This window comes from Ceratotherium simum, chromosome X, assembly GCF_057802395.1.
Source record: "Ceratotherium simum simum isolate JZ-2026a chromosome X, ASM5780239v1, whole genome shotgun sequence".
In the NCBI taxonomy this organism is placed as follows: domain Eukaryota; kingdom Metazoa; phylum Chordata; class Mammalia; order Perissodactyla; family Rhinocerotidae; genus Ceratotherium; species Ceratotherium simum.
This window is the reverse complement of record NC_141940.1, coordinates 122,469,787-122,482,371: the sequence shown is the minus strand read 5'-3', so window position 1 is coordinate 122,482,371 and position 12,585 is coordinate 122,469,787. Positions and strand designations below refer to the sequence as shown.

Sequence of the window (12,585 nt, the reverse complement as noted above, 5' to 3'; positions counted from 1 at the left end):
GGAGAATTGTGGGAATGATGGAGTTATGGGGGGACAAGGGGAATTGTGGAAAAGATATGGATTATGAGAGAGAAAGGAGAATTGTAGGAGAGAAAGGAGAATTGGGGGAGAGAATGCAGAATTGTGGGAGAGAGAGGGCATTGTGGGAAAGACAAGGGATCATGGGAGAGAAGGGAAATTGTGGGGAAAATGGAGCATTGTGGCAGGGACATGGAATTGTGGGAACAAGGGATTATGGCAGAAAAGGGGAACTGTGGGATAGACAAGGGGTTATGTGAGACTAAAGGGAATTGTGGAAGAGATCTGGATTATAGGAGAGAAAGGAAAATTGTGGGAGAGAAGGGAGAATTGTGGGAGAGAATGTAGAATTGTGGAAAGAAGGAATTATGGGGGAGAACATTATTGTAAGAGAAACAATTCCAAGAGAGATGGAACATGGTAGAAAACAGAATTGTAAAAGGGGGTTTTGTAAGAGACAAGGAAGAATCGAGAATTGTGGGAGAGGCAAGGAATTATGGGAGAGAGAGGGGATTATGGGACAGAAAGGAGAATTGTAGGAGAGGTTGGAAAATTGTGGGAGTGACAGGGATCATGGGAAAGAAGAAGGAATTGTGAAGGAGACATGGCATTGTGAGAAAGACAAGGGATCATGGGAGAGAAAGGGGGAATTGTGGGAAAGACAGGGAATTGTGGGAAAGACAGGGCATTGTCATAGAGACAAGGGATCATGTGGAAAAGGGAATTGTGGGAATGACAAGGGGTTATCGGAGAGTAAGGGGAATTGTGGGAGAGATATGGAATTATGGGAGAGAATGGAGGATGTGGGAGAGACAGGCAATTGTGGGAAGAAAGGAGTTATGGAGAACAGAATGTAGGAGAATGACTGTAGGAATGATGGAATGCGGTAGTAAACAGAATTGTAGAAGAAATGGAGATTGGTGAAACAGAACAATGAAGAATTGTCATAGAGAGAGTAGAATTGTGAGAGACAAAAGGGATTATGGGAGAGAAAGGAGAATTGTGGGAGAGAATGGAGAATTGTGGGAAAGACAATGCATAATGGGAGAGAAATGGGAATTGTGGGTCTGCCAAGGAATTGTGGGAGAAAGTGTATTGTGGGAGAGATGGAATGGTGGGAGACAATTGAGAATTCTGGGAGTGACAAACAATTGTGGAATAATATGGGAACATGGGAGTGAACAGGGAATTATGGGAGAGACAAGGCATTGTGGGAAAGAAAAAAGATCATGGGAGTGAAAGGGGAATTGTGAGAGAGAATGGAGAATTGTAGTAAAGATAAAAAATTGTGGGAATGAGAAGGGATCAAGGGAGAGAATTGTGGAAGTGACAAGGGATTAAGGGGGAAAAAAGGAATTGTGGGAATGAAAGGGAATTATGGGAGAGTAAGGGGAATTGTGGGAAAGATATGGAATTATGGGAGAAAATGGAGAATTATGGGACAGACAGGCAAGTGTGGGAAAAAAAGAATTATGGAGAACAGAACTATAAGAAAACGACTGCAGGAGAGATGGAATGTGGTAGAAAACAGAATTGCAGAAGAAATGGAGATTGGGTGAAAAACAAGGAAGAATCAGGAATTGTGGGAGAAAAAGAATTGTGGGAAAGAATAAAGAATTGTGGTAATGACAGAGAATGTGGGAGTGATGAGGGATCATGCGGTAGAAGAGGGAGAGACAGGGCATTGTGGGAAAATCAAGGGATCATGGGAGAGAAAGGGGAATTGTGGGAAAATGGAGTATTGTGGGAGAGACAGAATTGTGGGAATGACAAAGGACTATGGGGGAAAAGGTGAATTGTGGGAATGAAAGGTTATGGGAAAGTAAAGGAAATTGTGAGAGAGACATGGAATTGTGGGACAGGTGGAGAATTGTAGGAGAGAATGGAGAATTTTGGGAAAGAAGGAATTATGGGTGATAGAACTGTAAGAGAAATAATTGCAGGAAACATAGAATGTGGTAGAAAACAATTATAGAAGAAAACGGAGTTTTGCAAGAGACAAGGAAGAATTGAGAATTGTGAGAGAAGCAGGGAATTGTGGGAGACAAAGGATTATGGGAGAGAAAGGAGAATTATGGGAGAGGTTGGAGAATTGTGGGACTGACAAGGGGTCATGGGAGAGAAGAGCGAATTGTGAGAGAGACAGGACATTGTGGGAAAGACAAGAGATCATGGGAGAAAAAGGGGAATTGTGGGAAAAATCAAGTATTGTGGGAGCAACATGGAATTGTGGAAATGATAAAAGATTATGAGTAAAAAGGGAAACTGGGAATGGCAATGTTTATGAGAAAGTAAGACGAATTGTGGAGAAACATGGAATTGTGGGAACAAGGAGGAGTTATGGGAGAAATAGGGAATGGTGGGAGAATTAAACTATTGTGGGAAAGACAAGGAATTATGGGAGAAATAGGGCATTGTGGGAGACGGGAGAGAATGCATAATTGTGGAAGAGATGGGAAATTGTGGGAACAACAAGGGGTTGTGGGCGAGACAGTGTTGTGGGAAAGACAAAGGATCATGGGAGAAAAGGGAATTGTAGGAATGGCAAGGGGTTATGGGAGAGAAGGGTAATTGTAGAAGAGTACGGAGAATTGTGGGAGTGACAAGAGATTATGGGACAGAAGAGTGAATTGTGGCAGAGGGAATAGCGGGAGAGAGGGAATTGTGGGAGAGAGAGAGTATTTTAGGAGAGGCAGGGAATTGTGGGAAAGACAGGGATTATAGGAGAATTGTGGGAGAGAAGGGGAATTGTAGGAGACAACGGAAGATTGTGGGTCAGAACAAAGAATTGTGGGAGAGACAAGGAATTGTGGGAGAGAAAGGCATTGTGGGAGAGATACAGCTACGCCCCTCACTTCCGTCCACTATGTTCTCAATGGGCCAGACCCTCCTGCTTCTGCACATAGCACTTGTGTTCTACTGTAACCACGACCCCTTCTGCTTCCCCATATGCCCCATGCCTCAGCCCTCACCACCGGCTATAACCCTTACATCCTGCAGTCCATCTTGTCTACAGCTACGTCCCCACCTCCACCAACAGGCCCCTCTCCTTGGCCACAGCCAGGGAAGGCCTACACTCTTCAATGCCCCTCCCACTCAGGCCTCTGACCACCCTTTGTGGCCCTGCCCCTCCACTCAGCCTGTGCCCCCCTACACACACCCCGAGGCCTGTTTCTGGGTCCACTGACCCCTCCTGCCATGGCCCCTCCCCTGAGCTCTGCTCTAGCCCTGCCCCTCCTTCCAGAGCCACAGCCACAGCTCCACTGTGGTCCCGCCCCCCCCCCCGCCAGAGCCACGCCCCTCCCCCTGGGGGGACACCTGGTCCAGGGTGACCTTGGAGGCGTGGTGGGGTGGATCTTCCGAGAAACACACACTCTTAGGCCCCCCAACCTCCCCACCTTTAAAGCCAATGACGAGATTAATGTACGGATCAGATCCTGAACTTTTCCTTTCTGATCACGGAGGAAAGTGTCCAGGTTAAAGGAGGGCCCAGGGTTTGACAGTACGCTTCTTAATGCTCATGGAAAGAGGAAACTACAATATTTTAAGGTTTTCTGGTGTTGATAAAATAAAAACCAGGCAGGTTTTTGTTTTGTGTTTGTGAGAAGTACCATTTTCCTTGAGGGAAATTCCAATTCCTTATAAAGATGATATTTTGAATGAAGTTGGCTTGACGAATTACACACACATCCTACCAATACGCTGTACACTGTTGCTACAAATCACAAAGCAGATCATCAAATCAATTCCCCACACCCATGCACTGGGATAGTCCTACAAGCAAGTCGGAGTGTCCCTCCTTACTTACAAACTGTAACTGGCCTTTCATTGGCCAGTTAAGATAAGAGATAAAGGGGAAACTCCTTAGCAGAATCTGTACAAACTCTTCATCATCTGGTCCCAACATGCCTCTCCAGCTTCCCACAACCCCTCCACACCATCCCAGGCTGCGGCCACCGCAGACCATACACAGACCTTCTGCTCTAAGTCTCCACATAGTCTTCTCTGGTTGGCTTCTCTTTCTCCTCCTCTCCCATTCCCATTTAATCTGCAAAACCCAGTCTGAACATCACCTCCTCCTGAACCTCTCACTCATGCTCCAAAAACCAATGGAGTCCCTGCGTTTTCTGTGTTCCTTTAACACTTCAGTTTTTTAAAATAAAAAATAGTATTGTCTTTCCTTACTTATTTGTAAGTTTCATCCATTATGCATCTCAAGGACACTCACACCTGGCTAAAATGCTGGGTGCTGACCATATAGCAGACGCTCCGTGACTATTTGTGGAAGATCAAATTCAGTTAACTTATGTTAACTGCCTAGTAAGTGCCAGGCACGGCGTCGGATACTTAATAATGGAGGCTTAGTGTAAGCCTCTTGGCCTTGGAGTGAATCTTAAAGTCGTAGATGCTTAAGGACGTGACGAACAAGTGGAGCTTCATCACAAAAGTGCAAATAGGGAGCAGCCTAACTGTGTTTACCGTTGTGAGTTTGTATCTGGGCTTTTTCTCCAGATGCAACAGAGTGTTTTCTGTATTATGTATTATAGCTCCCTACCTCTACTGAAGAGCCCAAAATCAAAGCAGCAGGAAAGAGGGAGAAAGGAAACAGGCCAAGACGAAGCCAGCAGTATCTCAGTCCCAAGATCGCCCCTTGGGAAGAGAAGGCTGCCCGTCCCTCTGGGTTCCGGCAGCAGCGCACTGCCTGGGGTAGGATAACAGGAGTTGGCTGGGTGGCGTCGCCCTACCCTGGGCTGGTTTCCTTCCCTGGGGCCACATCTTCAGCCCACGCTGAACTGTCGTGGTATTTGAGATGCAAATTGGAAATTTTCACTGCCTTTTAATTTTATTCCTCACCAACATTTGCTCCATTTTTTCCCCTCAAACTATGAATACGTAAGATTATTTATTTATTTATTATTACTAGAGTTAGCATTTATTGAAGGTCTACTGTGTGCCAGCACTAGGTCAAGACATAGCATACAGATCTATTTAATCTTATGAGGCATTATGGTCATTAACACCCCATTAAAGGTAAAGAAATACCAAGTGAGACTTGCAAGAAGGGCTAGTCCTCAGCTATCTTGGATGAAGCCGAGATGAACAGTCCTGGGCCCAGAGGCCACTAACCCGTCCTTGAGGTTATCATGACAGCTCTTCCATGGCAAGTCCATTCCTTATACTTAGACCCTATGTCACCTAGCTTCTGATAAGCTTACCAAATGTTGCTATTATACAAAGAAAGTGCTTACTCATTATGAAATCTTAGTATAAAAATGTTTAAGATCCCAACTCTTTTTCTTCCCAGCTTTATTGAGATATAAATGACATACTACCCCAACTCCCCTATTATTAAGAATTCTTTAAATCTTATAATTAACTGCTCTTATTTTTCAGTTAGTTCTTCTGGAACCATGAGCTGCTACCAATTTTCCATCAAAATTTTGTAAGTTAACATCATTATTACCACCATTGGTCACTTATCATGTGCAGTGGTCAAGTGTTAGGTACACATGCAGGGCAGTGAAGGGAAGGCACAGCAATACCGGCAGTGTGCACACACTCTGGTTAGAGGTGAATCCAAACAGCCCCAATGTAACAAAGTGGGAAGGAGGAGGGGCTTCAAGGCCTCAGTGGGGACACCAGGAGGGGTGAGGTGGCCCCCTTCCCAAGCAGCATTTGTGGGAATCAAGCCACTGGTCCCAAGAGGAAGGTGCTGCAAACATATGGTCTCTTCTTGTAAACAGTTGTTTACAAGTTACAAGTTACTCAACACTAACAGCAAAATATTTACTCAAGAGGAATCTTTTAAGGGAATAAAATCTGAGTAGATGAGGGAGGGTAAAAATAATCAGTCATCAAAATAATGACAGTAATCGAGATTTCATTGGAAGAAGGATCATAGGTCTGGTTATTATTCTTTCTCATTAGCCATCTTGATCAGATATAAATAAGCTTATTGTGATAATAAATTCAGAATACAGAGTAAATGATAAATTATAAGGTTACAATATGTTTAGTGAAAAGTACATATAATAGACTTATTAATATATATAGATAGACATACATAAATATACATATATACAAAAAATATGTGTAATAGGTTTAGTAAACGGTCATCTTTAGAGAAACATTATTTGCGCCTTTAACTGATACTTCCTTGTCAGTTGGGTTAATAGACATAACCTCAAATAAGAAGAGCAGGAGCTGAAAAGGGAAACAGAGGGAGAAAATGTATAAATTGTTATGGTAGGTTGATGGTATGGGGAGAAAGCTTCCTAAGAATAGAGCTGAACAGCCAGAATGCAGTGATAACCACAGAGGAAGCAGATTCTTACCAAGAGAAAAGACTCAAGTGCAAGTAATACTTAATTTGCACCAGCACAGGTTAAAAGCAACCTCTGCATTCTTCTTCAATATGAGCTTGGAAGCGTCCCGGGCTGAGAACTCTTCAAGAGGCTTAGAACCTAGTTTACTGGAGACAATTTTTGGTACTCACTGTTTGATAAATTGGAGTCATTACTTTTATTGTTCACATGTATTAAAAAAAAAAAAGTCATAGTTCTTGTTGCGAGAAAACCCTCCTAGCTGTGTGTGTAAGTCTTTTCTATACCTGCTCAGGTACCGACGCTCAAGCTCCATCAACAGGAAAACAGTTTTCCTATGGATTTTTCCCCAATTTTATGCACAGAGGTTGGGCCGGCCCGTGGCTTAGCGGTTAAGTGCTCGCGCTCTGCAGGTGGCCACCCGGTTCCATCCCAGACGCGCACCGACGCACCGCTTCTCCGGCCATGCTGAGGCCGCGTCCCACATACAGCAACTAGAAGGATGTGCAGCTATGACGTACAACTATCTACTGGGGCTTTGGGGAAATAAATAAATAAATAAATAAATAAATAAATAAATAAATAAATAAAAATTATGCACAGAGGTAGCATCATACGCACATTTAACTCACTCAACTGCAGCTCCACTTGGTGAGGGGTGGAACAGGCAGAGGAGGGGAGGATAGGTGAGGATTAATATCGTCCCAGGGTTCCCTCTGCCCAGCTTTCCACCAATGAGCCTGTGCCCACAGGCGGGGAGGGAGGGGAACTCAAAACATTCCTGCAAGTTGGCAAAGCCTCTGGAAAGAATATTTGAATGACATTTGAGATTCTTCCACCATGGTCAGAGAAGTGAGGCGTGTTCTCAGGTGACAGGCAAGTGGCCCCAGAGACACACTGACCAGGAAGAGTTAGAGATAATCCTAAAATTGTCCCCAGAGGACAACGGTGACGACAACCAACAGTCAGATGTGGGATCTTTATCAGTGTTCTGAATAAAATCCCTCTTAATTCTTTTCAGCATAATGTATGCAAATTCTTGCACAAGATTAATATACAAAACAGTGGCAAGTGTACCTTATGGGAAATTTCAAGAGGTTCCAAGGGTGACCGGATAGAAACTCGAGACCCTAACCACCGCCTCAGCTGCACCTCTATACCATGCGCTTTTGCAGGAGATGGTGGTGGTGAACTGTGCAAACTTGCTCTGTGCTTCAAAAATCCTCCAAAAGTCTGACCCAACAGACGTTAGTTAACATTATGTCACTACAGCTCTAAGTTAACAGCTGCCATTTTCACAGAAATTCTTTCCACAACCAAATATACTGATTGCATTTCTTGCTTTTCTCAAAAGCCTTTCCTTATGTGCTTCCTTTTTCCTCCAAGGTTTTCTCAAACTGGCATTTCCATTGATTATTCTATTCTTAGTATTTTCATTCTCTCCCATATAGACTGTGAGGTCCTTGAGGGCAAGGTTTACAGGTCTCTGGTCCCTGCCTCCCACACAGCTCCCAGGCTGGTGGAGTTGTTGGCAGCCATAAGCAGTTATTAATAGAACAAAGAATGGGTATATCCATACCCTGGAAGATTATTCAGCAGCAAAAAGAATGAAGTTCTAACACATGCTGCAGTGTGGACGAACCTTGAAAAGATGATGGTAATTGAAAGAAACCAGACACAAAAGGACAGATGTCCATTTTACATGAAATGTTCAGAATAGGCAAATCCACAGAGACAGAAAGTAGATTAGCGATTGCCAGGGACTAGGGGGAGGGAGGTATGGGAAGAGATTGTACTGGGTGTGCGCTTTGATTTTGGAGTGAGGAAGATGTTCTGGAATTACACAGCAGTGATGGCTGCACAACCTTGTGAATACTGTATACTGAAAACCACTGAAGTGTTCACTTTAAAAAGATGAATTTTATGTTATGTGAATTATATCTCAATTTTTTAAAAAAAGCAAAGAAAGGAGGAAAAAGCAGCATGACACTGGGACCACTCCACCAATTAGCTGATCTTCTCTGCAGCCCGGAGCTTGGAGCTCTTGACTTTTCCAGAAGGAAGAGAAAACTCCACTAGGAAGCATCCAACGTCAGCAGCTGTGTCACTGTACAAACTCAAAGACTTTAAAGATGTTTCCTCCTTCTATTATTTTCCACAATATAAACTGACTAAACAAATGGAGTTCAAATTTCAAAGACAAGCTCTTTATGCATGACAATATTGCTGTAATTATTATATTACATCAACCTTGAACGATCTGCACCAGATAGAAAGTCTGTAAACATGTGGTCTCTGTCTTTAGCTTTAGCCAGAACTACTTTTCCCATCGAGGCTGCTGGTTACAGCCAGATGGTACACATCTCTGGGAATCAACCCATCAAGTCATCACCACGTTTTTTGGCCCTGAGAGTAAACCAAGCTTGTCACCTGAAAACTAACCCTCCTTCGATGTATTTGAATAGCAGGAATGGAAAAGAAAATGAAACTCTTTGAGTCATTTCCAAACATCTTTCTGCATATTTTTCCTGCTCCAAAGTTCAACATTTCTGTACAAAGTAAATTGGATTCTGTGGTGTTTGTCTTTGGTTTTGTGTGTGTGTGTGTGTGTGTGTGTGTGTGTGTGTGCATTTAGCTCAGACAACATGTTAGGGAAACCAAATTTTTGGATGCAAGCTTTGGAAAGCCTAATTAATCTGAGACAGAGGTTCTGAACCGGGGTCACTGTGCCCCCAGGGGACATATGTCGATGTCTAGGAACAGCTTTTTTTAATTGAAATGTATTTGACCTATAACATTGTGTAAATTTAAGGTGTACAACACGTTAATTTGATATATTTATATACTGTAATATGATTGCCTTTTTAGGGATAATTAGCATCTCTATCACGTTACATAATTATCATTTCTTTTTAGTGGTTGGAATATTAAGTTCTAGTCTTTTAGCAAGTTTGATGATTATAACACAATATTGTTGTCTATATTCACCATACTGTGCATGAAATCTCTAGAGCTTATTTACTCCTCATTGCACTAAAAACAGTTTTAGGGGAGGTTCCCCTGGCATCTAGCAGGTGAGGCCAGGGATACTGCTCAACATCCTACAGTGCACGGGACAGCCCTCAGGACAAAGAATCACCCAGCATTACACGCCAACAGTGCCAATGATGAGCAACCTGCTCTGAAGGAAGAGAGAGTAGGTAGGTAAGAGGTTGAACAGAGAGCTCAGGTCCATTTCTACCCAATGCCAGCTGAGGAAAGGCAAAGCAGCCTCTCTGCCCCCGAACACACTTGGTCAAACCATTAACCATTCTTAGCTTCTCATTCCCTCCTTTTTAAACAACCAATAGGCTACCAGAAAATTATAGCTACCCAAGACCTCCTCTGAAGAATCTATTTGCTTCCACATCACAAATCATTAGGTCAGTTAAAACTGTGGGGATGCCAGAGCGGTGACTTTCAAACCTTTTTTCTCATCCAAAGATGTATTTTTGCTAAAACAAAACCTTACTAGGAACCTAGCACAAACAGAGAAGAGCAGTACATTAGCAAAAATTTATTTCCTAAGTTACAATTTGGATTATATAAAAATAAATGTAATCAATTAGAACCATAAACCTGCTTTAGTCAACGCCAAACTCTGAAACCAAACACTGAGGTCTCCAACATAGTTCAACTTGAACATCCAACTACTCCGGTGTTTTGATTTGATGGCACCTTATCAAGGCTATTTTGTTTCAAATGGCTAAGAAGCTGGAAACATAATGATTTTCAGGTAGCTCATGTCGCCATCTCAGGACAGTCTTGTAACTGCAGGCCCTCCAGAACCAGTTCAACTGACTCCATCTTATCAACAAAATAAGAGTGGTTTTTCAGGAACTGAGACCCCCCTTGTCCAGTTCAGACCAGTTGAAACCACCAACCCATCAACTGGGCCCGTGCAGATGTCCAATAAGTGACCGTTTTGACATCAAGGAACTAAAAGATCCACCTTCAGATCATGGTAATGAAGCCATTTTGTGAACATGCCTCCTGTGAAGAGGCACGAAGCTTGACTAGGCTTGCGCAGATCATCAGTTACTTCACCTCTCCTCACCTCCAATTATCTATCTCCACATTTCAGACCACCCTGCCCTTCGTCCCATAAATTGTGCCCCAAGCCCTCAGTTAGGGAGACAGATCTGAGAACATACGCCCCTGTCTCCTTGCAGGTCAATCTAGCAATAAAGCTAATTTCTTTTCCCAAAAGCTGATGCTGTAATACTTGGCTTTTTGTATGCACATAGGCAAGAGAACCCCAATTTTGTGTGGTAACAGTCTTCACTTAAGTGAACAGGGGAGGTGAACATTACTCTGAGCTCTACACACAAATGAGCTAACCTGGTAGGACAAGTTAACAATTGGTGAGCCTGAGTGAGTTAGTATTTGGTGACCAACACATTTGAGTATGCACTATTTTTCTCAGAGACTTTAACAGGAATTTTAGATGGGATTTGAATCATTTACTAGATGCCTAAAAAGCCACATTAGAGTTCCATGGAGCACAGTGTGAAGACCACAGCACTAGAGTCTGTAAATGCACAGGACAGATTAAGAGCCAGCACTGGCTAACTGGCTTTTCATCTTAAATGCCCCAAGTGAGCTGGACCCATCAAACTACACCCATAATCTAGAGAGGTCATGTCACACCATTCACTGACAGCATGTTAGTGAGGGGTTTGAAGTGACAATTTATCTCATATCCAAAATGCCATCCAGCCCAGGTAGGAGTCATTTATAATACAAGGCTACAGTGCTTAATAACTAAACGAAAGGCACCATTAAAATATTAAAAGGAGAGGTGGATCATGAGATGCAGGATTAGCATCAACGTTGGCTACTGTAACCTTCCATGCGCACCCTGAAGCCTGTTACATATATCACAGACAGCTCCTCCACACCACGTCACCTCCTTGTTTGATAAAGGATTTCCAGGGGAGCCCCGGGGCTCCGCAGTCTACCTGCCCTGGCAGACGGGGCATTACCTTCAGAAAGCATGCTCAGGGCCTCGTCAGAAGTGTGCTCGCTGACACCTGCCACCTTCCTGGAAGTGAGGCTCTCGTGCGGCACACAGGAGCCCTCTGGGGACCGGTGCACCCGCTCGGCGGCTGAGGTTGTCATCGACTCCCACTGGATCTCCTTCCTGGGAGACTGAAAATCCAGGCTGCATCCCATCCAGCCGTAGAAGGCCAGAGACAAGAGAAATCCTTGGGCTGGATTCAGTATCCCCTGGAGGGAGGACAGAAAGACACGTGGAGGTCAGTGCAGGAATTAGGTGCCTGAAAATTGAGGAGGTGGGGGAGGGAAGGAGAGAGGGAAGAGGGAGGAGACGAGGGAGGGGAAGGGAGAAGAGAGGACGGAAGATAGAAAGCCTGGAACACGGGGCAATTGGCCCAATCAGATCTTCACCTCTGCCAGAGCAGCTTTGCTCTCCTTCAAAGAAAGGGGCTTTCCACCTTGTGCTTCCAATTCAGAATTTGATTTAGCAAAGGTTCCTGAGGCTGCAAATGAGTCTATGAAACATTCCTCCACTTATGCGTGGTAAGTACCCACGAAGTTAACCAAAGGAACCACACAACACTACAAACCAAAGCCCAGGGGTGGAGGCAGTTAATGCTGGTCTTATTATAAAGTTCTTGTGAATCAGAGTCTCCCCAATTCTGAAGCAACATAGATATTAATTCTGTGTAGGGCAACGTGAACCTCTCCACTAACAGCTCATGTATGATTTTTATTATAAATGCAATACAATGAAAACATAGGGGGGACTCCACCCATGGTATTTCCACCTTATTATCATTTTGTGTATTTCTTTTTTTTTTTTTGTGAGGAAGATCAGCCCTGAGCTAACATCCATGCTAATCCTCCTCTTTTTGCTGAGGAAGACCAGCTCTGAGCTAACATCTGTTGCCAATCCTCCTCCTTTTATTCCCCAAAGCCCCAGTAGATAGTTGTATGTCACAGTTGCACATCCTTCTAGTTGCTGTATGTGGGACTCGGCCTCAGCATGGCTGGAGAAGCGGTGCATCGGTGCACGCCCGGGATCTGAACCCGGGCCGCCAGTAGCGGAGCGCATGCACTTAACCGCTAAGCCACTGGGCGGGCCCCATTTTGTGTATTTCTATCCAATATTTTTTCACACGTGTTATTATGTAGTTATAATTAGTATAATTTTTATATTCTGCATTTTTCACTTAATACTAGA

The 12,585-nt window shown here is 43.7% G+C and overlaps 1 protein-coding gene across 7 annotated transcripts in view; it reads right to left on the bottom strand.

Moving 5' to 3' along the window:
- The window catches only part of GPR143 (G protein-coupled receptor 143), a 41,614-nt gene that overhangs the window by 7,360 nt on the left and 21,669 nt on the right, over positions 1-12,585 (bottom strand). For all 7 annotated transcript variants that reach the window (XM_087426574.1, XM_087426575.1, XM_087426571.1 and 4 more), the window contains one exon: positions 11,366-11,609. In XM_087426574.1, coding sequence (XP_087282700.1) covers positions 11,366-11,609 — 244 coding nt within the window. The remainder of the gene's footprint in view (positions 1-11,365; positions 11,610-12,585) is intronic.